General features: G+C 44.9%; 1 protein-coding gene across 1 annotated transcript in view; it reads right to left on the bottom strand.

Moving 5' to 3' along the window:
• Window positions 1–1047: 1047 nt before the first annotated feature.
• LOC134446966 (cytoplasmic phosphatidylinositol transfer protein 1-like) overlaps window positions 1048–25332 on the bottom strand; it is a 153912-nt gene continuing 129627 nt past the window's right edge. Inside the window, exons 6-9 of the mRNA XM_063196258.1 lie at window positions 13579–13680; window positions 12521–12676; window positions 11648–11711; window positions 1048–3299 (exon numbers count right to left, since the gene is read on the bottom strand). Of these exons, the coding sequence (XP_063052328.1) occupies window positions 2866–3299; window positions 11648–11711; window positions 12521–12676; window positions 13579–13680 (756 nt within the window). The 3' untranslated portion in view covers window positions 1048–2865. The remainder of the gene's footprint in view (window positions 3300–11647; window positions 11712–12520; window positions 12677–13578; window positions 13681–25332) is intronic.

Raw genomic sequence — 25332 nt, 5'->3', positions numbered from 1 at the left:
ATTTATCCAGGTTGAGGACGGACCTTATAAACCTTAATAAGACTTCATGCCGTTTTCTATTAAGATGTTCAGTGCAATGGTGGTGAAAGCACGCGGTGAGTTTCCACAGACAGCTATGGCTATAAGTACCGGTATATGCCATGTCTACTGCTGAAGGCTCTGCAGCCACCCACCAAAAGGGTTGCCAGATGAGGCTGATGATTTCCAGCCCAAAAAATGCTCAAAACCCGCCTAGAGGCACAAAAAAATTGGGCGGGTTTTTCTGCTAAATACCATTTTTACCCGCACACAGCCATCCTAAGCAGCCCAATTGGACAGGAAACCGCCCAATCTGGCAACACTGCCCACCAACACACCGGCTGCTGGTGCCATAGATCTACAGCCTATACCTCTAAAAGTCTTCTATACAGATCTATGGTTGGTGCAACCAACACATAAGATATTTGCACACTGCTGCACATTGATAGCAACACCAGCGTGTTATCAAAAGTCAAAGCCTTGTTTTTTTTCATCATTCATTTTTTTCATATACAGTTAACTACATCTCCTTTAAACTCCTCCTATCCAAACATTAGGCTCGTTCGTGACGACGCAGTAAGATTTTTGCTAGGCAGTGGGCATGCGCACTTTGCCAGTTTGATGCATTGTGGTTAGAAAATTCTAACCAGAATGCATCAAACTGGCAAAGTGCGCATGCCCACTGCCTAGCAAAAATCTTACTGCGTCGTCACGAACGAGCCTAATGTTTATGAATCTCCCAACGTGGCAATACTGGTGTGTAAACTTGGTTGAGTTATTATCAAGAGCTATACTACAAGGTAGACAGTCAGCAAAAAGCAGTGGATAGGAAGTCAGCGTGTTGTGTGTGTCTCCTGACCTGTGTTGTGTGCAGGGGCGGGGATATAGGGATGGCAAGCAGGGCATTTGCCCCTGGGCCCTCCTGTGTTGGTAGTGGGGGCCCTAAGGTGACCAGGGCAGGCCGTATGGGGGGCCCTATAAGTGTCTTGCCCTGGGGCCCTATGTCTAATTGTTCTGCCACTGGTTGTGTGTGTTATCAAAAAGGAGTCGGCGACCTGAGAAACATCTTTTCACTCTCTTTCTCTGATTGGTCGAAAGGTTTCTGTTTTCAGTTCTTCCCGAATGAAGCTGATGTGCTGTAGCATAGCAACACCTGCCTGCCGCGGCGGTGGCATTTCATACAGTAGCAGATCAGCTCAGTGTTGCTAAAAATATCTACACTCAGCTCTGCAGCTAGACTTAGGCCACGGGGGTTTGTATGGCTGTACACTGGAGAGACTCGTCTAGCTAACTAACTAAACTCCTGGGAAATACGACACAACAAACATCGTTAATAATTGGCAGAGGTGGGCATACTGGCTTAAGAAAGTCAAAGAACTGCCATGACATGTAGTCCTTCAGACAGGTGACTTGACTCATTATGTTGCAGTAATGACCTAGTGGTCAAGGGAAAGAATCCCCAGAGGAATTCACTAATCGCTAGAAGGGCTTCAAAGATAAAGACTAACACTAGATGTTGCGTTCACCCTTCAGGCACCTACTGAAGACAAAAAAAATAGGAAATAATGATCAATGGGAATCAAACTGGCAGGGAAAAAAATACACGGCAGCCAGGCAAGACTACAAATTTCTGAAGCCAGTGTGTCGACTTCTGTTAACAGGATATAGCTGTATCTGCTGTTGTCAAGGTCTGTGGACGGAGGAGAGGAAGGACACGGTGTGCCTGATGTAAACGCTGCAACAGGCAGACTGACCGACACAACCAGAGCCATAGAAGTAAGAGTTAGGCTAATACCAATTGCTACGTTTACATGACTGTTTTAATTCCGAATTAATAATCCGGAATTAAATAGTTCCGTCGAGTTTCCTTTGATCTTTCATTTAATTCCGAATTAAGAAGTGCTTACATGACATTTTCAAAGCGGAATAAAGCTTTATTCAGAATTAACGTGAGTTAATTCCGAATTAAATGTCTCATGTAAACAGCAATTGACCGCTGTGTTCCATATTTAAACAAAGATGGCGGCTCATGGAGCCTTTAACACACAGATGCCCATTGACATAGTTCCGAAATAGTTCCAGGAAGGGGAATCACGCCACCAGCCGACTTCCTGTACCCCGGTTGTCACAACTCTGAATTCCATGACTCTGCTGGACACAAGAACACACACACGAGCGGAAGGACTGCCACGCACACGCCCGCACACATGCACGTAACTGAAACGAGTAGATATTCTCTTAATTTTGGCAGAGAAGAAGAAGGACGTATTGGTTGTTTGTTTGTCACCCTTTCAGCTACTGGGGGCTTGTGTAAGGCAAGAGCTACACTGAATGTGCTGCACGATGTTAGGCCGAGTTGTGTCAAAAATGGAATGAAATATTAATGGGCAGGACTGGACCTTGGGGGAAATAGGGCCCGGGCACTTTTGTATTAAAATGCAAAAAAAAATTAACCCGTTCGTCGGTCTTAATGGGTTTGGGTGGTCTTTTGAATGTGATGTGGGTCTGAACTACAGTAGCAACTGTGAGATTTCGTGTAAAGAGGGGGCATGGGCCTTAGGAGAACTGGCTGCAGAGGGATATAGCTGGGCCATGTAAAACATACGGAGAGAAAGAGACATACATGGAGACAGTATAAATGTGAGTGGTTGCGTGTGTGCGTGTGTGTGTGTACACTTGAATCAGTGGGGGTGGGTGGGTTTCAGGCAGAGGTATGAGTGTGGCGGCATAAGCAGTGTGTGTGTGTGTATGTGTGTGTGTGTGTGTGTGTGTGTGTGTGTGTGTGTGTGTGTGTGTGTGTGTGTGTATGTGTGTGTGTGTGTGTGTGTGTTGCAGGACATGGCCACATCACTCGATGGCGTCGTCCGAGTTCCAGGGTGCGTGGTTGAGGATGGGTGCGGTGGCGGGGCCAGGGGTTAGCGGAGCCGCTGTGGTAGCGATAGCGATAGGAGCTAAGGAGGAGCTAGCACCACCAGCACCACCAGAACCCTGGAGGAGGACGGAGGAGGAGGAGGAGGAGCCCGGCTGGGGGAGGGGCAGGGGCAGGGTGATGGTCTCGGGGGCGGACTTCTTGCGCGGTCGGTCCTTGGGGACGGAGAGGAACTCCGAGGGGGCGTCGGTGCAGAGCGGGGTGGAGGGGGCGCTGGCGGGGCCCGTCGGGGGGGCCAGGGAGGACAGGGGCGTCTCGCCGATGGAGATGGACGGAGGGAAGACCCCGATGATCTGGTTGGTCTCCGCCTGGATGGTGCGCTCGAACTCTCTCACCTCATCCATCGTCATGTCTGAACGGAACAGAGAAGGCAAGGCAAGTTTATTTGCATAGCGCATTTCATACACAGGTGCAACTCAATGTGCATAAAGCAAATGCAAAAGAAAGGAAACAAGAAAGAAAGAAAGAAATTAGAGTCAAAGAAAATTAAAACATTAAGATAAAACATATGGCAAAATAATAGATGAAAACATATAATTTAAGATGGTAAATCATCTGAGAACAGCTTCGTCTTGAGTCTAGATTTAAAGCTATCAATAGTGGGTGCATTTTTTACGTCATCTGGAAGCTGGTTCCAAAGGTTTGCAGCATAGAAGCTAAAAGCTGCCTCTCCACACCTTGTTTTGACTTTTGGAAGGGTCAAAGATGGTTTTAGCAGCAGAAGTCAGGTGGTTCAACCACATCATATTAAAAATGTAGGGATTAAATTAGTATACTGTAATTCTAGCTGGATTATACAGAAACATCCATTCCAAGTGATTGAAACATGCTGTACAATTAATAAATGTACCAACTTCACAAAATACAGCTATTAGCTGTGGTTGTGCTACCTTCAGGTCTGCTTCTAAAGAACGCAGATCACCCAGATACAGACACAGAGAAACACTTTGATAAAACCAAAAAGGAAGAAGAAAAAAAAAATAGATGAAAAAATAACGAAATAGTTATGAAGAATTTTTTAAAACCGTTACACTTGCAAGACATTCTAAAGCTTTCATCTCATGGGGTCTTGTGAAGTTGACCTGCAACACCTTAAATGAAAGCGAAAGAAAGCGTGAAAGCCCATTGGGAAACTCCAATTCCCATTGTCATTGTGACACAGCACTCCACAGCACACTGCACACAACGAAATTGCATTTTATGCCTCACCCGTGCAAGGGGGCAGCCCTCAGTGGCGCCCCATGGGGAGCAGTGCGGTGGGACGGTACCATGCTCAGGGTACCTCAGTCATGGAGGAGGATGGGGGAGAGCACTGGTTGATTACTCCCCCCACCAACCTGGAGGGTCGGGAGTCGAACCGGCAACCTCTGGGATGCAAGTCTGACGCCCTAACCGCTCACCCATGACTGCCCTGGATCTGGAATGGAGCTGGAAACGGCACGCTATTGGCTGCATTGGGTGTTTTGAGATAAAGCTAAATAAGACAAAATCCTCTATAGAGGAGTAGAGAGACTATAATGTGACGGCAATAAGAACAACTCATTTCCACAGTTTAGGCACACGCTATTTGACATCAGTTAAGATTTTTTTTTTTTTTTTTTTAAACAACCCACCTCAATACTTCAGGACTCTCTATACTGTGAGATGCATATGGACTTTTATATATTATTTATTATACTGTTAATATATATTTTATTTTGTGGGCATTTGTGAGTTGCTTCCACACAGAATCTCACTGTATTTATATAGTGACAATAAAAGCACTCTACTCTACTCTCTACTCTACTCTACTCTACTCTACTCTACTCTACTCTACACAGTCTTTAATTCATGTCTGCTTCACTCTTGCACTGCTAATGAGATGGGGAACCGTATTGTCAGTGGCGGAAGAATTGCACCCAAGGCCCCAAGGCAAGACTCTAATACCCCCTAGACAGACTACCAAGGTCATAATAGGGCCCCCACTACCAATATGGAAGGGCCCTGGGCACAGGGGAAATGCCCTGGTTGGCCCCCCTGCATATTGTCCAGAGGGCGGGTCACTGCAGAGTGCAGCACAGTACATCACATGCCACACACACAATTAGTGACTTTCCGACCAGAGGAGAGCTAAACTTGGCCACTTGCGTGTCTGTCAGGTGTTACCATGACTACCGCTCTCTGCCTGCATGTGATAGATCCTGTGGCATAAGAGCCTTGATATTAAGAAGGATTACCGCCTGGAAAATACACTAGAATGGCAATTATGAAGTACAAGTACATGTATAGGTACAGGTTTTACTGTTTATGTAACCTTTATTTAACTAGGAAAGGGCCCATTAGGCTCTCTTCCACGGCCGTTTTTTTCTGGTACGCCAAAATCTCGACACAGCGCGACTCGGCAGCCACTTTTTGCTTTACAATTGAGCTGTGACGTGCCCAATAGAAAAGCAAAAATTAGCTGCCGGGTCGCGCTGTGTCGAACTGTGGAAAAGAGCCTATTGAGCCACAGTGACTCTGCTTCCAGGAAGTCCTTAGCCTGGGCGAAAGTGACTGTTGACTCCGTCAAACAGTCTGGCAAAAGCCAAGAGGAACCCGGCTCTGGAGGGTGGGAGATGGTCTGATCTTACTCTGCCATTTAAATTAATTGGAGGTCCGAATTCAAATTAAAACCCATATTGTGCTTTATTAGCATGACTGTTACAATATAGCGTCGCAAAAGCATACAAATAACAAAACAAAAGTGTGAATAGTGTTACCTTAACCAATCAGTAACGGACTTCGCAGGTGAGTTCTGCGTCACCGCTCTCAACTGTTTGCTGATTGGCTAAACACTGAGAGAACCGAGCTTGAGGCTTTTGCCAGACGATGTGCGGAGCCAAAATCTTTGGGTGGAGTACATAGGATGGCGTCGCCAGGTCAGGAAGTCCTGGCCAAGAGGCAGCAACGTACAAGTAGGCCTAGTCTTCCATGGGTAGGGTTGCCCGCCGTCCCTTCAAATATGGTCCCGTATTCAGAAACAAAAGTATGGGTACTATTGAGCTGACACCGGACGCATTTTGTCTGCATTGGCGTGATAAACAACACTAGTTTTCAAAATGTCAATGTCATAAATGGGAATAAGATTGGATTTGCAGGAGGAGAGAAGTGCCGCACACTCCCGAGTTGCATAAACAAGTTTTTAACGTGACAACGTGACCTGAGGAAGGCCGACAGGCCGAAACATTAAAAACTTGTTTATTCAACTCGAGAGTGTGCAGCACTTCTCTCCTCCTGCAAGTGTTTTACTGGTTGCCAGCACCTCTGTTTCTGGTGTGCATTTTGCATCTCCACTCAATACAATTAGATTTCCCATTATTCTCCATAGAATTGGTTAAAATGTAGGAAACATCTTTTGGGGGAGGACCCCAGACCGTTAGGGTACGTGCAAATGAGGTGTCCCTTATTTTTCCCCAGGGCGTTGGAAACCCTAATCATGGCCATCCATGGAGTTTTTTTAATTCCATAAACTACCTAATCACCTGACCTGCAAGATCGAGGCGCGAGTCAAAACTCTGGGTCATTTCTCCCACTGAAACGGGGCCCGTGGGCATACTGCATGTCTATGCTGTACAGTAAGGGAGCTGTCTTGAGATCAAAGATCTTTACGGTTGTTGTGGATTTGTGACTTGGGGGTGAGCGGATATGTTGAGGTTGATGGCAGATGCGAGAGTGAGTGAGTGAGTGAGTGAGTGAGTGAATGCAAGTTTGAGTTTGTGAAGGGATGGTCTGACTGACATGGACCTCGATGTCAACGATGGAGAAGAACAGGCAACCAAAACACATTCACTCACACCAAACCCTCATTGTTACAGGCCAAAAAAATCACAAAGAAAGCAAACAGGCAGACAAACAAACAAACAAACAAACAAACAGCACATACGCTGGCTTTGTCATGGATCTCTATGGCGTCGGGGGATGGAGGAGGTGAATTGGTGGAATGTTGTTGTTGTTGTTGTTGTTGTTGTTGTTGTTGTTGTTGTTGCTGTTGCTGTTGTTGTTCGAGGCAAACTTTAATGTTGGTTTTCTCATGCATTTGAGCCTCGTACTCCCTGACGTCATCCAGATTCATATCTGCAGAGGGAGGAGGTGAGACCAAGGAGGATTCAAGTTTTGGCAAAGGACGCGCTCAACTTCTTGGAAAAACTAAAGTCTTTGGGTGCGCGATAAAATGTATCAACTTAAGGAAGAAAAATCTGCACTCACAAACTGCGTCTCATTATTTATTTATATTACCACCATGTCCAAAAAGCAAACGCATTTCGGCTGTCGAGCCTTTATCAGTGCGTGGTACTAAGAACAAAGAAAGGGGCACCCCTGATGAAGGCTTGACAGCCGAGACCAAGGAGGAGACATGGAGACCAAACGGAACAGGACAGGGTGGGGAGTTGGTCATCATGGTAAATAATCACTAACGTAACGGGCAAACTGGATTCATTTGTCAGAAGGATCCGGTGCCACGTATTCCAAAGGACCTGGTTTGACCTGTCCAGTTCAACCAGGTGGGTCATACAACCAGTCAATCACCTGGTCGAGTTCAACAAGGCATCATTGCTTGTTTCATCGTTCTTGGCAAAAGTAAAGCGACAGAAACATTGCTTTACTGACAGGTTAGGGCTAGGCATGGTTTGGTCAGGGCACAGCAGAGCATTTTCCTGTTAACCCAGGTGAAAAACCCATATACTTAAAGTGTACTTTTTTTGACCGTACTTAGTACAAAGTGTACTATTTTCGGCGATTTAAAGTGCGCTTCATTGCACTATTAGTGCGCTGAAGCACTACTAAAGCAGTACTTCAGCACACTTGCAGCACACTGAGGATGCTAAATTGGCACCGCTTTTGGACAACTTTAAGTGCACTACAAGCATACTTTTGAAAGTATGCTCCAAACACGCTTGTCATGCATTCGTATGGCATTAATAGTGTGCTTGAGTACACTTCTATAACATTTTATTGTTACTAGCAGTACAATAAAAGTATATTAACTTCATGCTTCTTTGGACTACATTGGAACATTTTAAGTATGTAAAAAGTATATCATATTAAGTATTGTAAATATATAACAGGTATGCTTGAAGTATATTTACAGTACACTCCCAAGTACAACGAATAATATAAATGTAATACTACAATCCATGCTGGCTCTCAGAGCTTGTACATTACACACAGCCACATGTCACAGTAGTGATACAGTATGCATGCCTAGCACGACGGATATTTACAATCATTGCATTGTTACAGAGATTTCAGATACACATTTCACTTTATTTCATTCTTGTTCCACCTCCCTGTAGTTGATCATTTGAATTGATCATGAATGGTGACCCTTGATTCTTTGTTTGAACAACTAGTTCCAACTTACCTCTCACCATGATATCATGGGAAGTGTGAGTCTATATATACCAGAACATATACGTGACCATCATAATGACGGTGGGAACATGGCCATTTTTTGTGTACCACTTTAAAATGTTAAAACTCCTACAATAAATGCAGAATATAACAATGAGTAATATTTTCATGCAAACCAAAGATATTCCTTAGAGGTAAATTTCTGTTTGAGAAATTTAGCTCCAAGAAGTGCATTGCATGATGGTACATGCATGATGATGCATGATGGGTAAATGCACTTTGTGTAAGCACACTTTGAATATATTTGGATGAAGCATAATCATGGTGCACTTAGAAAAAGTATACTTCCAATATGTTAAAGTGATTTACTTTAAAGCGCACTATAGAAAATCACACTTCGAAGTCACTTGGGTGAAGTATAATCAAAGTGCATTTAAAAAAAGTGCAATTGCAATATGTTATTAAAAAATACACTTTTAGTAAGTTCACTATTAGAACACTATTAGTATATTCCTCTAAATACACTTTAGCCAAACATCTTCTAAGTGCACTTTATGTATGGTTCGCAAAGTGTACTTTCTTTGAGAGCAACTTAATTACATCTAATTTTAAGTACACTTTAAATAAGCATATTGTAAACATACTTTTTCTTAGCACAAAAAGTGTGAGTGCGCTTTTAACATGCTAAGTACACTTCAGTCGTGCTTTTATTGTACTAAATTGAACCACTTTTTCACCTGGGAAGCAACAGAAATTCGTCACTGCAACAGAAATCTACCTACACGACGGGAAAGCTATGCGAACCTGGTCACATGACAAAAGTGCTTTCCTGTGGCGCTGAGGACGGACCATGACTTTACATGCAAAGGCGTCGCACCTCAACGCGGAACGCACTGCTGTAAAATAAATACTCCTTTGAGTGATGCTAGTCTGTTGAGTTGGACGCGGGTGAAATCAGGTTTCGTTGGAATTTGGAATACGTGGCACTGGATTGTCACTGATGAATCCAAGTTGCTCATCACTAGTAATAATAGGGGAGTTGATGGGAGTCAGGTTGGACATGGTCTGTTAGGGACATTTTTTAATGGGCTGAGGTGGGAGCAGGAGGGGGAAGTGGTTGTGTTGGTAGAGAACAGGCGAGATAGTGGGAGTGAGCAAGGGTAGCAGCCAGGTTAGAATGAAAGGTATCACTCTACTTGACGCCGGCTGCGTATGACATAACAGTGTCATAACATTGTCATGAATGTGTCATAAACATTATGTCAATGTCATAAACATTGTATGACTTGTGTCTTTAAGTGAAATTCGATATGACAAAGACTGGCCTAACAATGTCCACTGTTATGTGTTATGTATGACGCCAGCGTCAAGTAAAGTGTAACCGAATGAAAGGTTAAATCCCTCACTTGGAGCAGGCAAAACAGAACAGGGACGGAAAGGGGGGTTAGTTAGTGTTTCAGGTCAGCCCAGGGGAGGGGGGCGGGGGGCAGCAGGAGGGATAGAGGCCGATCTAGCTTTCCTGGAGATAACATTTGAGGAAATAAAGGAAGAGACGGTTTGAGCCGGCTTGAAAGCTAGTCAGGCGTTAAAGCCCAGCAGATCTGAGGAGATTAGGATCTGAGAATACTAAGTATGGGAAGCCGAAGGTGAGAAATGAAATGAATGGAAAAAAGAAAAACATTCATGAAGTAAATGAGACTTTCTTGACGCCGGCGTCATACGTATGACATAACAGTGTCGTAACGCAGTCATACATGTGTCAAACATTTTGTCATTGTCATAAACACATGTCATTGAGTGACATACGGTTGTGAAAAAGACAGCCCTAACAATGTCAACTTTTCATGACCACAAAATGTTTATGACAATGACATAGTGTTTATGTCTCATTCATGACTGTGTTATGACACTGGTATGGCACTATTATGACACTGTTATGTCATACATATGACGCCGGCGTCAAGTAAAGTGTTACCCTTTCTTCAATACAGTAAGAGTGTCTGCCCTCAACATGGTCGTGTGCAAGTGCCACTGAGGACCAGAGAAGGTTTGGGAAAGTGCAGTGCAGTGCAGTGCAGAGAGGAACGGGAAGGTCTCAGCACATGGGGAAAAAAGCACTGGAATACTTACTACTTAGCCATAACCACACACTCATAAGTGCAGTTAGTGAAGAGTGTGTGTGTGTGTGTGTGTGTGTGTGTGTGTGTGTGTGTGTGTGTGTGTGTGTGTGTGTGTGTGTGTGTGTGTGTGTGTGTGTGTGTGTGTGTGTGTGTGTGTGTGTGAGTGAGTTAGAGTTAGAGACTCAGAGTCAGAGTCAGAGGCTTGTGTCACACACATGTACACACACGCAGTCACACACGCACGTGCATGCACATGCACTGGTGATTAGAGCAGGGTTAGTTATGTGGGAAAATGATGATGAGAGGTATGAAGGCTTGCGTGCAGGATGGGGTTGGTTGCAGTGTAACAGTCAACACATAGGCATGCAGGTAGACGTGACAAACAGCTTCAACAAAGAAAAATGTCAACAAAGACTCACAAACACTTTACATGGCTCACAGCAGTTAATACCCATGACTAGACTCATAAGTATCGGAGTGAGAGGTCCGCACACTTAACATCCTTTTTGTTTTCTTTTACTATTTCATCATGGCTGGATTACGTTTCCATTTCAACAGTCTTCATCAGATTCTCAGAAGAATCTGATGAAGACTGTTGAAGTCGAAACGTAATAATCCAGCCATGAAATAATAAAGGAAAACAAAAAGGATTCTAAGTGTGCGGACCTCTCACTCCGATACTACAGTCAGCCGTTTTCCTGCACCTTTTCCTGGGATGTGCACAAGATTAAAGGAAGAGTCCACCATTTTTTGACTTTTCGCACATTTGCAGTATTTCCAAGCATTATTCATGAATGTGCATGTCAATTTCTTCTCAGTTTTTTCAGTAATTAGATTTATTGGATCAGAAATATTAGCATAGCTTAGCATAATCAATGGAAATGAAAGGGGGCATTAGCATCAAGCCACAAGTGATCACAGGGCAGGATAAAAAAGCTGTTTTGCACTCTGGTGAATTTTACATTAATTTTTAAGTATTTTATAAAAGTACATAAGATGATGTTTTGTTTGCCCCCATAGACTTGCATTGCTACGCTTAATTTGGCTATACTGTTAAACTAGGCGATGGAAACGCATAGACGAAAATTATATGCACATTCATGAATAATGCTGGGAAATACTGCAAATATGTGAAAATCAAAAAAAAGTGTAGACTGTTCCTTTAAGCTTCAACTAAATGTAGCCTCAGAAGTATAAGACCACCACCTACCGATCCACTCGTCCACCCAGGCGAAGGCTTGTCTGTGGCCCAGTAGGAGAACGTCACGGACTACCTGATACCAACACAAAGACACCACAACAAGTTAGCACTTACTACTTAGGCCAGGGGTGGGGAACCTCTGTCTCGAGGACCAGGGGTGGGGAACCTCTGTCTCGAGGGCCGTTTGGGGCCGTTTGGGGCCTTTGAGGCCGTTTTATCTGGCGGCCCACCATATAATTTTAATGTTATGCAGCTTCACATGAAATATGACATATTTTGTGAAGGAATCTTAGAAAATACATTTGCAATACAATTGAGATATATTCACGGGACCAAGAGAAGGTGGGGTCTGTTTTAAAGGTGGCTGCCTTCAATATAGGCCTAAAATCCTGGTTTGTGTTCATGGTAGGGCCCTCAGAGGACTTTTACGGCCCTCGGATGAATTTGGCATTGTATTCCTAAGCATGTTATCAAACTATTTGAATGCCATGAGTTCACACGTAGATGAAAGGATGACAGGCCTTGAAGGCCACATACTGTACGTTTTCAAAGTGAGAAGTTCGCACACATAAAATCTTTTTTGTTGTATTTTATTATTTCATGGCAGGATTACGTTTCGACCTCAACAGTCTTCAGATTCAGATTCAGATAACTTTATTAGTCCCATAGAAGGGCAATTCAGTTTGCGGTCCCAGTCTCCATCAGTCAATGATGTTGAAAGACAGAGACACAGGCTGCTGGGTCGCACGCGAGGGAGCGCCCCGGAAGTCTTATCTTCATCAGATTGTCTTTGAAAACTAGAGTCGGCCTTTGTCCTGCACCTTTCCCTGGGATGTGCACAGTCCTCTCCTTCAACCCACATACTGTACGCTCCCTCCCCACCTTGTGTACGAACTGCTCGACGCGCGTCTGCAGGCCCCAGACCTCGAACTTGACGGTCACCAGCTTGTAGGAGCACATGATGGGTTCCTGGCTGTCCCTCCAGCCCTCCTGCAGCACGCCGCGGGACGTCTTCTCCGAGCGGAAGTAGCGCAGGTCCTGATGCCGCACCGGGGGGAGGGAGGTGAGGGAAGAGTAGAGTAGAGCAGAATAACTTTATTGATCCTCGTGGGGGAAATTAAGGTTTCAAGTAGCTTACATAAATACACATACATGGCATACACAACATTTCAAGACACATGTAATACAGGTTATAGTCTGGGAGGCTAAAAAAATAAGAACCACAGAAAAATCAAAAGGCAATTGTGCAGAAACATGTTCTGTGAGTTGGGGTAGACAAATGTTCAAAAAACATACTCTTTGAGTTGAGGTAGACAGAGAGAAGGAAAGGAAGAGGAGGGGAGGAGGGGAGGAGAGGAGAGGAGAGGAGGAGGAGGGGAGGAGAGGACAGGAGAGGAGAGGAGAGGAGGGGAAGGGAGGAGAGGAGAGGTGAGGGGAGGTGAGGGGAGAGGAGAGGAGAGGAGAGGAGAGGAGAGGAGAGGGGGAGGGGAGGAGAGGAGAGGAGAGGAGAGGAGAGGAGAGGGGAGGAGAGGAGAGGAGTGGAGAAGGGAGGAGAGGTGAGGTGAGGAGAGGGGAGGAGAGGACAGGAGAGGAGAGGAGAGGAGAGGAGAGGAGAGGAGAGGGGAGTGGAGGGGAGGAGATGGGAGAGGAGAGCAGAGGAGAGGAAAGAGGGGGAGGAGAGGAGAGAGGAGAGGAGAGGAGAGGAAAGAAGGAGAGGAGAGGAGGAGAGGGGAGGAGAGGAGAGAGGAGAGGAAAGAAGGGGAGGAGAGGAGAGGAAAGAAGGGGAGGAGAGGAGAGTAGAGTAGAGTAGAGGAGAGGAGAGGAGAGGAGTCAGACAGAGTTGTGTGAGCTGTGATTCTGCTATTCATTAGTTTGGTTCCTTCTCTGAGGTAATACATAAGGTTTACTCAAAGGTACTGTAGTCAAGGGTGCTAGCTGACCTCGGATTCTTTATAGTATCGCTCCGGGATCTCATCATAGGCAATGTCGACAAAGCACACCTCTCTCTCCTGGTCCTTGGTCTCAGTGTCAGTGTCAAAGATCTACATGTTTGGAAGAGATGAGAAAAAACACAACAGAATGACAGGTTAACGGCTATTAACTACAAATGAAATGACTACAAAACTACAAAGAAAAAATGAATGTGTGCACAGCACACATAATATGCCCAGACGGATACAGACAAAAATAAGTCAGATTATACTTGCAGCCAGAGAAATTCACAGCACTGCTTGGCATGAATCTCATGACAGAAGATCAAGGTCCTTCTTGGCACCAGTGTTAATTTTGTCAGCTTTTTTTTATTTAGTCGTAGTCTTAGTCACAATGACGAAAATCAATTTTAGTCTTAGTCATATTTTAGTCATTGCCTTCCCAATTTAGTCTTAGTCTTTGTCTAAATGACGAAAATCAATTTTAGTCTTAGTCAATTTTTAGTCATTTTAGTCAACACTGTACATAATAGAACACACTGCTTCTCTTTTTAACATAATCATTGACTGTACAGAATAAACCTTCTCCGCACACTGCTTCTCTTTTCAACATATATCACACTGTGCAGAATGAAACTTCTTCACACACTGGTTCTTTTTTTCTCCATTTTATTTAACACCAGTGTTAATTTCGTCAGCTTTTTTAAATTTAGTCTTAGTCTTAGTCACAATGACGAAAATCAATTTTAGTCTTAGTCATATTTTAGTCATTGCCTTCCCAATTTAGTCTTAGTCTTAGTCTAAATGACGAAAATCAAAAAAGGGCTTTGACGAAATATTTTAGTCATAGTCAAGGTTGACGAAATTAACACTGCTTGGCACAAAGGTGGCTGAAGGTTTTCATTGGGGTCGTATCAAACTTAAGGACCAAACACTAAATAATTCTCCTCGACATTGTGTAAGATGAATTTAATGGCTGTAATTACAGTTTTCTCGATTGCTTACACACATTTTTCGGAATCAGTTCTCGAATTCTCAAAACTCTACACACAAATCTCCAAACCTCACACACAACGGGCAAAACTCCTCACTACCTCTGAAAAATGCACGTCTTGTCTCAAAACAATGTACTCTCTTCTAAAAAGGTCATTTTTTTCTCACACAAGCAGTCATTTTAATACACTCTTATGTGAACCATTGAACACTAATATGCACAAGGTAAAACTCTATACTCAACTTGAAACACAGTAGAAACGTATTTTCTTCAGTGTTCTACTTACTAAAGGGTATTTTTCTGTAGTAAAATACTGAAATATTGTTTTTAGACTTTTAGAGTACACAGATGTGTATAAGTTTTACATATTTTTCTGACATTTAAAAAATTGCACTAATTTATTGTAAAATATTGGGTAACCACATGAAAGTGATGTCTTGTATAACATATTTCTGAGTTCAAAAACTAAACAAATGTGTTTTCTCCTTGCATCTACTCATTTTTCATCAATATGACATGCAATGTGTGTCCTTATGGGGTGATGATTTCAGATTGTAAACCGGTATGAAGAGAGTTTGCCCATGTGATGAGGAAGTGAACTTAGTATGGCAGTTGATTTTAGTATTTTGAATGACAGTGTGTTCAATGCGACAACCAGGGTTTTTCTTCATGGAAATTGTGTGTAATCCAGAGAATTGTGTGTAGTGGTTTGAAAAGAGTGTGTTTTAAAACTGAAATGTGAGTGTAAAGAAGGAATTGTGTTTAGTGTTCAGTGACATTGGTTAGGGGAGTTGGGATATGGGTGAGATGTTCCGAGAATTGTGTGTGAAGTACCAGAACTTGTGTGGAGGCAATCGAGAAAAACTGTAAGTCACGGTAAAAAAAAACCCTCTTCACACACCCATACTACCTGTACTTCTATGTAACAGTGAGCTATATATGATTATTTTATGCGTAAATATGTGTATTATGTCTTGTGGGCAATGTATTTATTTATGTATGTGTGTATGCTACTTGACACCTTAATTTCCCCCTGGGATCAATAAACGATACTCTACTCTACTCTACTCTACTCTACTCTACTTCAACAGCTTGAAGTTCACCTTTTGGCCACTTGATGGAGATATAGATTCGACGGTGAATCCATACAACCCTGATGACTTCCACTCTGCCCTCCGGTAATGTGCTAGTGTGTGGCCCTGCTGTAGTTGTCAATGGGTGGGTGGGGAAAGCAGCAGCCAGCATCCAAGTCACAACCTCCCTCCCCTTTACACCACAGCCTGCTTCTCCCCACCCTGACTGCAACACCCACCACCCCACCCCACCCCACCCCACCCTGACTGCAACACCCACCACCCCACCCCACCCCACCCCACCCTGCCTGCAACACCCACCACCCCACCTCACCCCACCCCACCCCACCCTGACTGCAACACCCACCAACCCACCCCAACCCACCCCACCCCACCCCACCCCCACCCCACCCCACCCCAAACCCACCCCACCCCACCCCCTACCCTGACTGCAACACCCACCACCCCACCCCACCCCACCCCACCCCACCCCGACCGCAACGCCCACCACCCCACCCCACACCCACCACCCCACCCCACTCTGACTGCAACACCCACCACCCCACCCCACACCAACCACCCCACCCCACCCTGACTGCAACACCCACCCCACCCCACCCCAACCCACCCCACCCCACCCCAACCCACCCCACCCCGACCGCAACACCCACCACAACACCCCACCCCACCCAACCCCACCCCAGCGAGCTGCCGCAGGGGCCGAGAGAGAGGGCTGGATAACATTATTGCAGACCCGAGAGAGTGCCGCTCTGCTCTTCCATCGCGCTCTGACTGACTGCCACCCACTACACACCGCATTGCCACAAATACACGCCAAGCCAGCCAGCCAGCCAGCCAGTCAGCCACCATGCAGTGCAATGCAGAATTGACCATAGGCATCTGCTTTTAGACAGAATGGGGAATGAACGAATGAACGGCTCACAATGCCTCCTCCCACTGCTGCCTACTCACATTAAACTGAAGCACTCAAAGAGGAGCACACAGCCATCTACTGTACACATGTCATAGATAGAAGGTCTCTTTACTGAGAAAAGTGAATTAAAAAAAATAAAAAAATAAAAAAACATCAGATACATCGGGTGGGCAGCCAGTAACCATGGAGTATGTCATTGAGATGTGACCGCCTGATTTAATTCGGTGAAGACTGGGCAATGAATGAATGGTCAACTAAAAATATGTTTGAAGTTTTGGCAAAGGACGCGCTCAACTTCTTGGAAAAACTAAAGGTACCACGCACTGATGAAGCCTTGATAGCCGAAACGCGTTTGCTTTTTGGACATGGTGGTAATATGAATAAATAAATAATGAGACGCAGTTTGTGAGTGCAGATTTTCTTCCTTAAGTTCATCTAAAAATATGTGCCAGACACGAGCTTCTAATATGTCCACCTCAGGTTCAATTTTAGTGTCAGTGGGTTAGACTCTAATTTGTTCATGACCATGCAATAGGTGCCTATTCGAGAATCTGCTCAAACAACAAACAAGAACAAAAATTGCCAGACACCAGGGTTGTGAATAACAAGCACCCATCCATCCGCCAAGGATGGGTACATTTCAGGGCTGACTGGTACATTTTTCAACCCACCAGTCACTTTGCCTGGTAAAAATAGCTAGTGACTGGTAGATTTTAAAATCTACCTTCCACAGTGACTGTTGGGGGAAAAAATTAAGTTCCACCCCTGCCTGACACCACCCTGTACTCCCCCTACCTACTCACGTTACAACAAAAGCACTCAAACCAGCCATCCACTTTGGGGTAAAAAACAAAAAACAGACAGAGGGTTCAGATTCTCCCTACTTTGGTAAAAAAAACCCCAGTGGCCATCACGCTGAGAATGAATCAATATAGCACCATCACACTCATACCCGGAGAGGAGAGACCAGTGTTGCCAGATGTGTCTCTGACCAAATCCCACCCAAAGCTTCTCAAAAAACGCCAAAATGCGCTAAATTCCGCCCAAATTCAACAAATTACATTGACTTCTATGGGCCCAAAACGACTGAAAAAAAAAAACGCCAAATGGCCGATTTTTACCCGCAGACGCTCATCCAAAGTAGCCCAATTGGACGGGCACCCGCCCAACCTGGCAACACTGGGAGAGACCTCCATTACATCAAGCACAGCAGGCAGCAGAGAGAGAGGCGGCCTCTCCATTACATAACCAGAAGGGAAGGGAAGCACCCGGAGCCTCTCCATTAGGCAACAGCAGGGCTGGGGATCTAAAGAGTTTCATTCCATACCGGCGCCAAATCGATACTTTTACAACAGTGCCAGTGTCTAAACAGTGCTTTTTTTAATGTACTTTTAGAAAAATAAACAATTTTTTTAAAAAGCAGCACAGATTTTCTAACGAAACAATGACTTTATGTAATAACCTACAGCATGCAGTTCATCTTTCAAATTGGAAATTTCAGACTAGAAATGTTGGTAATATAATTGGCAATATATGATACACTGTTATTGCTAAACCATCTCCATTAGGCAGTAGTACACACACAGCTGCATTAGCTAGAGGAGAGAGTGGGTGCATTCCAATATGCACATTCCCGTCCTCCACTTGTGCTTGTAGCCTCGAGTTTTTCTGACGCCCCACCTCCGTGGAGAAAACAATTACGTTTTCCCGCTGTCAGCCTAGCCACAGCAATTTTTGGGGGACTATTCTTAATTCACCATCCAGTTTGCAATGACTTAACAATTTAACTTTTGCGAGATATTGAAATATAATGCTGTTGTCAGTGATGTCATCATGACATATTACTTCCTGGTACGAGGCCACAAGCACAAGTGGAGGACGCAAGCTCGCATATTGGAATCCACACATAGTGTCATTCGTTGGTAGGCTGCATAGTGATGGTGATCGATCTGAAAGTAAAAACAGTCTCTCTGCCACATGATTGACTTAACCAGTGCTAGAAGAGATAGTGTCACTCTATGGTATTAAAGCTGGCTGCATAGAGACCTCCACCTTATATTAGATGGGTGTTGGTGGTGGACATTGGCTCCTGCCCTCCACCTTAGATGGGTGTTGGTGGTGGACATTGGCTCCTGCCCTACACCTTATATTAGATGGGTGTTGGTGTTGGGCATTGGCTCCTGCCCTACACCTTATATTAGATGGGTGTTGGTGGTGGGCATTGGCTCCTGCCCTCCACCTTATATTAGATGGGTGTTGGTGGTGGACATTGGCTCCTGCCCTCCACCTTAGATGGGTGTTGGTGTTGGGCATTGGCTCCTGCCCTACACCTTATATTAGATGGGTGTTGGTGGTGGAAATTGGCTCCTGCCCTCCACCTTATATTAGATGGGTGTTGGTGTTGGGCATTGGCTCCTGCCCTACACCTTATATTAGATGGGTGTTGGTGGTGGACATTGGCTTGGGTCCTGACACCTGCTGCTTGAGTGCTGGGGGTGTTGGCAGCTGTTTGTTCCTGGTGTTGTCTAGATCAGTGTTTCTCAAACTTTTTCAGACCGAGGACCACTTTGTCCCCCCAAAAAATGTTCAGGGACCACCTGTCAATTCAATTGATAGTTGACAGTTGCTAATTTGACACTTCTAATTTCGGTGCATATCACATACTTTTTATTCACGTTTTACAAGCCTGACCTATTGTGGTGAAAATGACACTTCAGCTATGCTTAGCTTCACATTTGTTTAGTTTAGCTTTATATTTACTTACAAATATAGCTTACTGCTAGCTTGTCTTGGAAAAATAGAAATCCCCTTGCGGACCACCTGAGCTCTGTCGCGGACCACTAGTGGTCCCCGGACCACACTTTGAGAATCACTGGTCTAGATGGATCGGGCAGCCCAGCACGGAGGCAGTGTTGCCAGGTTGGGCTGTTTCCCGCCCAATTGGGCTGCTTAGGATGGCCGTCTGCGGGTAAAAATGGCATTTAGCAGAAAAACCCGCCCAATTTTTGTCATAGAAATCAATAGGAATGGGGCGGGGTTTTGCGCTTCTAGGCGGGTTTTGAGCATTTTTTTGGGAATCATCAGCCTCATCTGGCAGCCCAGCACGGAGGCAGGACAGAAGGCTCTTCTCTTCTCTTCAGCACATCATAAAAAAGTAATGAGGCAGAGAGTGCTGCCAGTGGATATGTGTGTGTGTGTGTGCGTGTGTGCGTGTGCTTGTGTGTGTGTGTATATGTGTGTGTTAATGTGTGTGTGTGTGTGGTCCTTGTGTGTGTGTGTGTGTGTGTGTGTTTGTGTGTGTGTGTGTGTGTGTGTGTGTGCGTGTGTGCGTGTGCTTGTGTGTGTGTGTATATGTGTGTGTTAATGTGTGTGTGTGTGTGTGTGTGTGTGTGTGTGTGTGTGTGTGTGTGTGTGTGTGCGTGTGCGTGTGCTTGTGTGTTGTGTGTGACCATGTCTGTTTGTACAGTATGTGTGTGTGAGTGTGTGTGTGTGAGCGTGTCTGTGTGTGTGTGTGTGTGTGTGTGTATACATACGTGTGTGTGTGTGTGTGTGCACGCTGATGGGGCTCCCCTCCCGATCATTTTCCCTCCATGCTCAGTTTCTCCTCCTAAGACATTAGCTCCCTCTCTCTCTCTCTCTCCCCCCCCCCCTCTCTCTCTCCCCCCCTCTCTCTCTCTCTCTCTCTCTCTCTCTCTCTCTCGCCCTCTCTCTCTCTCTCTCTCTCTCTCTCTCTCTCTCTCTCTCTCTCTCTCTCTCTCTCTCTCTCTCTCTCATGCCCCTCCCTCTGTCTCAGGCAGGCTGAGTTTCAACAAATGGCCCCAATGGGTCCGTGGGGATCAATGCGTTAGGCCTGCAGGCAGCGGCCACCGCGACCACAGTCATGATCAATGACCCGGGGCAGGGAGGAGAAGTGTGAAGAGGAGAGGAGAGGAGAGGGGGGGCAGGAGAGGAGAGGAGAGGAGAGAGGAGAACAGAGGAGAACAGAGGAAAGGAGGGGAAGAGAAGAGAAGAGAAGAGAAGAGAAGAGAGGAGAGGAGAGGAGAGGAGAAGAGAAGAGAGGAGAGGAGAGAAGAGAAGAGAAGAGAAGAAAAGAGAGGAGAGGAGAGGAGAGGAGAGGAGAGGAGAGGAGAGAAGAGGAGAGGAGAGAAGAGAAGAGAAGAGAGGAGAACAGAGGGGAGGAGGGGAAGAGAAGAGAAGAGAAGAGAAGAGAAGAGAAGAGAGGAGAAGAGAGGAGAAGAGAGGAGAAGAGAAGAGAAGAGAAGAGAAGAGAAGAGAAGAGAAGAGAAGAGAAGAGAAGGCAGAAGAGAAGAGAAGAGAAGAGAAGGCAGAAGAGAAGAGAAGAGAAGAGAAGAGAAGAGAAGAGAAGGCAGAAGAGAAGAGAAGGCAGAAGAGAAGAGTAGAGAAGGCAGGAGAGAAGGCAGAAGAGAAGAGAAGAGAAGAGAAGAGAAGAGAAGAGAAGAGAAGAGAAGAGAAGGCAGAAGAGAAGAGAAGAGAAGGCAGAAGAGAAGAGAAGAGAAGAGAAGAGAAGGCAGAAGAGAAGAGAAGAGAAGAGAAGAGAAGAGAAGAGAAGAGAAGAGAAGGCAGAAGAGAAGAGAAGGCAGAAGAGAAGAGAAGAGAAGAGAAGAGAAGAGAAGAGAAGAGAAGAGAAGAGAAGAGAAGAGAAGAGAAGAGAAGAGAAGAGAAGAGAAGAGAAGAGAAGAATAGAAGAGAAGAGAAGAGAAGGATAGAAGATAAGAGAAGAGAAGAGAAGAGAAGAGAAGAGAAGAGAAGAGAAGAGAAGAGAAGAGAAGAATAGAAGAGAAGAGAAGAGAAGAAAAGGCAGAAGAGAGAAGAGATGAGCAGAGAAGAGAAGAGAAGAGAAGAGAAGAGAAGAGAAGAGAAGAGAAGAGAAGGAAGAGATCCAGAAGAGAAGGGAAGGAAGAGAAGAGAAGGAAGAGAAGGAAGAGAATAGATGGAAGAGAAGAGAAGAGAAGAGAAGGCAGAAGAGAAGAGAAGGCAGGAGAGGCCTGAAACGCAGCAGGTGAAATGCCCTCTGCTATCCCCACAGGGCCACAAAGGGGTGGACCGTAGCAACTACTTTCATCCTTGTTTTCAAGCCTATTCAAGGCTGTTCAGAGTATTATTATTTTCTATTTCTCTGAGGCGTAGACAAAGTAGCGCATTACTGTTTTTTGAGTGTGGGTTGGGGTGAGAAACAGAGCCTCTTAGGTTCTTTCTTCTGGATGAACTTGACTACTTGAAAGTCCAACTGAACACTTAGAGTCAACATGATTGGTTTGAGCTCTTTCGTGTAACACGGTATAAGGCCTCTGTGTGGTGTTTTGTTGGTAAAAAGCACAAAAAAAACCTGAAGCTAAACGTCTGAGAAACTGGAGTTCATACAATTTGGAGCTGGGGGCGTGAAAGACACCCGAATTGCAATGGGTGTAAAATGCTTTTGTGGACCTTAGGAGGAGAGCAAGGGGTTGCGGATGAATGAACAGGGGATGTAGAGGAATGGGAGTAGAGGGCAAGAGGAGAGCGCGAGAGAGACACAAAGGAGGGGACAGCAGCAGGGGGTTTTGCAGGGAGCCAACATATGAGGAGGAGGAGGAGGAGGAGGAGGAGAAAGAGGAGGAGGAGGAGGAGGAAGAGGAGGAAGACGAGGAAGAGGAGGAGGAGGAGGAGGAAGAGGAGGAGAAAGAGGAGGAGAAAGAGGAGGAGGAGGAGGAGGAGGAAGAGGAGGTGGAGGGAAAACAAACCTTATGCAACAGCCTCCCACCCCCTCATCACCTTCCCCTAGTCCCCGCCCCCCGTCCCCCCTGTGGTGTACAGTACATTCCTCGCTTGAGCAGAGGCAGTTCGAGAGACAAGACAAGGAAGATATATACTGTTTGTGACGGATGTTTCGAAGGCAGGTTTAGCCACTGTAAGCAGCAAACCTGCTGCTGCACCATCTCCTCATAAGTCTTAGCTGCAGTGGACACCCTTGACACCTAATAGGACATGCTATCCAATCCAGGTTGATGTGTACAGGGTGTCCTGCGGAAAAAACTGCACACACTTTAAACCATTGTTAAGTAGGGAATGAAGAATTCCCAACTTTAACACAATTAACAAATATCACAATGTTGTTTTGTTTTGTGACCTCCTGTCCTCTAATTGATGTCTACACTTGGACAACTGTAATTGTCACTGGAAGCGAATGCACAAAACAAAACGAGAACTTTGTGTGTTTCACATGGTCAGTAGGGTTTGAACCAGATGTCATGGGTGTCACTTTGGGAACAGGTGGTGACAAAACAATAAAATTATGTTCATGAAAAATTATTTTAATGTCGAAAGTATAGTAGAATTTCCGTCTTACCAACACCTATTACCAACGACTTAAAGTGTGCATCCATTTTCACCAGACACCCAGCAGCACGTCCTCCCTGCACTCTCCTCTCCTCTCCTCTCCTCTCCCCTCCCCAGCCCAGCAACAACTCACCCGTGACGCCGTGAGTCGTGACATGACCTCATCCAGCCACATTCCAGGCCATGGCTGCTGTCAACAACCCCAGCGTTCCCATGAATCATCGTCACTGTCCCGCCACCGGAATGTCAGCTTCAGTCTTTTTTGTTTGTTTGTAAAAAACATTGAGGTGTGCTATATAAATGAAATGGGCTTGCCTTGACTAATGCATGATGAATCTCAGTTTGGAAAATCTACAGAGCAAACAGTACAAATGATCTCCAATTGCTTCCTGTCCTTGGGGGTGATCTGAACTCAGAGTCACAGGAGGGATTTCTAGATCATGTGATTATCAGCTAGTTGTATACTGCTGCACATTTTAGAGTCTGTGTATTGCAACCCTTGATCATCTGTTTTCTATTATACTGCATGTGTCAGTATCTGTTGACCTGCTGATGAGTGTGTGATACAGGTGGGTATAGGTACAGTATGCAGAATATATGAGGAGCTTCGCTTCAAAATAGCATATCCATTTTGGTACAGTTTGGGAAATTTACATTTTTGTATTGGGCATTGCATTGCAAAATGCATTTTATAGTATAGGTTTAAAAAGTACAGCATGTTCTCCAAATATTTGAATGGCAAGAATTCACACACAGACAAAAGGACGCCTGAACAGTCATTTGCAATAATAAAATGCAGAAGTAAACATTTTTTTGTTCAAGTCAGTTTGCAACAAAGCTCTTTATATAGCACCGGTATATACAGTGCAGACAGGTACATTATGGTGGGCAATAGGGGTGTGCAGTACACTACAGTGGCAGTCAAGAATGTGTACTATAGTGTTCATCTCCAACTACACTGTGTCCTTGGGGGTGATCTGCAGCCAGAGCCACAGGGGGCGCTGCAGTTATGTCATGCCGGGGGGAGGGAGGGCTGACTGGCTGACACCAGGGGGCTGGTCTGGGATAAAAACTGGCATTTTCAGCGGAGACAGTGTGATCCTTGGCCTGGCCTCCAGCTCAATGGTATCAGTCCTCTTCAAGACAGTGAGGTGTAAATTAAACATTTTTGGCTGTTGCAGTACAACATAGCTCAAATGAGATTACTTTAATGTTGTCATCATGTGCTTCATTGTCTCTCTGGATGCCTGGTGAATTAGTCTCCGCTGAAAATGCCCGAGACAGTTTATTATCCCAGACTGCCCTTCCCACCGGCATGACATAACTGTGGCACCCCCGCCACCCACTGCTTTCACCCCCGTGGCTCTGGCTGACTGGCTGGCTGAAACCAGGGCTGTAGACGAGTACATTTAGGGTTTAACCCCAAAAAAATTGATACAAAAGTTTTTTTTATGGATTCTATTACTATTGGACCTGCTAAATGACATACTAAAAATCTAGTAAAATCTGACTTTGGGAAATTAGTTTTTTCAACATGGCTGCCATAGGCTTATTATAAGGGTCAAGAGACACTCCAGGTGAATAGGCCAAAAAATGTAGCTTGCCGATATCACCATGAAACTTTATCCGGTGATTACTCACATATTTGTGAGAAAAAAATGTATTGCAAGATTTCTGAAATGTTATGTTTTAATATGGTAATTGGACTATATCTAATTAAATAGGCATTACATTTCAAAATGCAAAACCTCAAAATCTGAAAAAGCCAAGCTCAAAATTACTCTTTTATTTTGTTTCTAGTAAGTCAAAAGATCTTCAGAAGAGATTATGGACATCTCTTTTTGTTTTGTAGTAAATCTAAAAATCTTTGTGCAGACACACCAGCTAGCATTTTTTTTTTCAAAACATGATTATTTAACATCTCTCTTAGATAAATAATTGAGTTTTGTGTTTCTCAAGTTCTTCCAGACATTCTTTGAGTCTGGTGGTATCATTCTTAGCATGTATCAAGGGCAAGGTCAGCTGTCCTCAAATCATAGCCTCTCCACAGAGGTGTCCTAAGGGCTGGTGCTGGGACTCCTATTTGCCATGTACACCACATCACTGGGCCATGTTATCTGTTCTCACAGCTTCCCATACTACTGTTACACCGATGAAGCATAGTTACTTTGTGCCAGATGACTCCACGGTCACACACATTTCCGCTTGCCTCTCTGAACTATCCACAAGTATGAAGGAATGCAAGCTTCAGTTGAGCCTCGCCCAAATGCACTGCTGGTGATCCCAGCCAAAGATTTAGGTTGCCATGATATCGAGCTCAATATGGATTCTGCTACTGTTGCCTCAAATAAGGCCACAAGAAATCTAGGTGTCATTGTTGATGACCATCTATCATTCTCTGACCACATAGCCTCAGTTTCCCAGTC

This window comes from Engraulis encrasicolus, chromosome 1 (assembly GCF_034702125.1).
Source record: "Engraulis encrasicolus isolate BLACKSEA-1 chromosome 1, IST_EnEncr_1.0, whole genome shotgun sequence".
NCBI lineage: Eukaryota > Metazoa > Chordata > Actinopteri > Clupeiformes > Engraulidae > Engraulis > Engraulis encrasicolus.
This window is presented reverse-complemented; position numbering and strand designations above follow the sequence as displayed.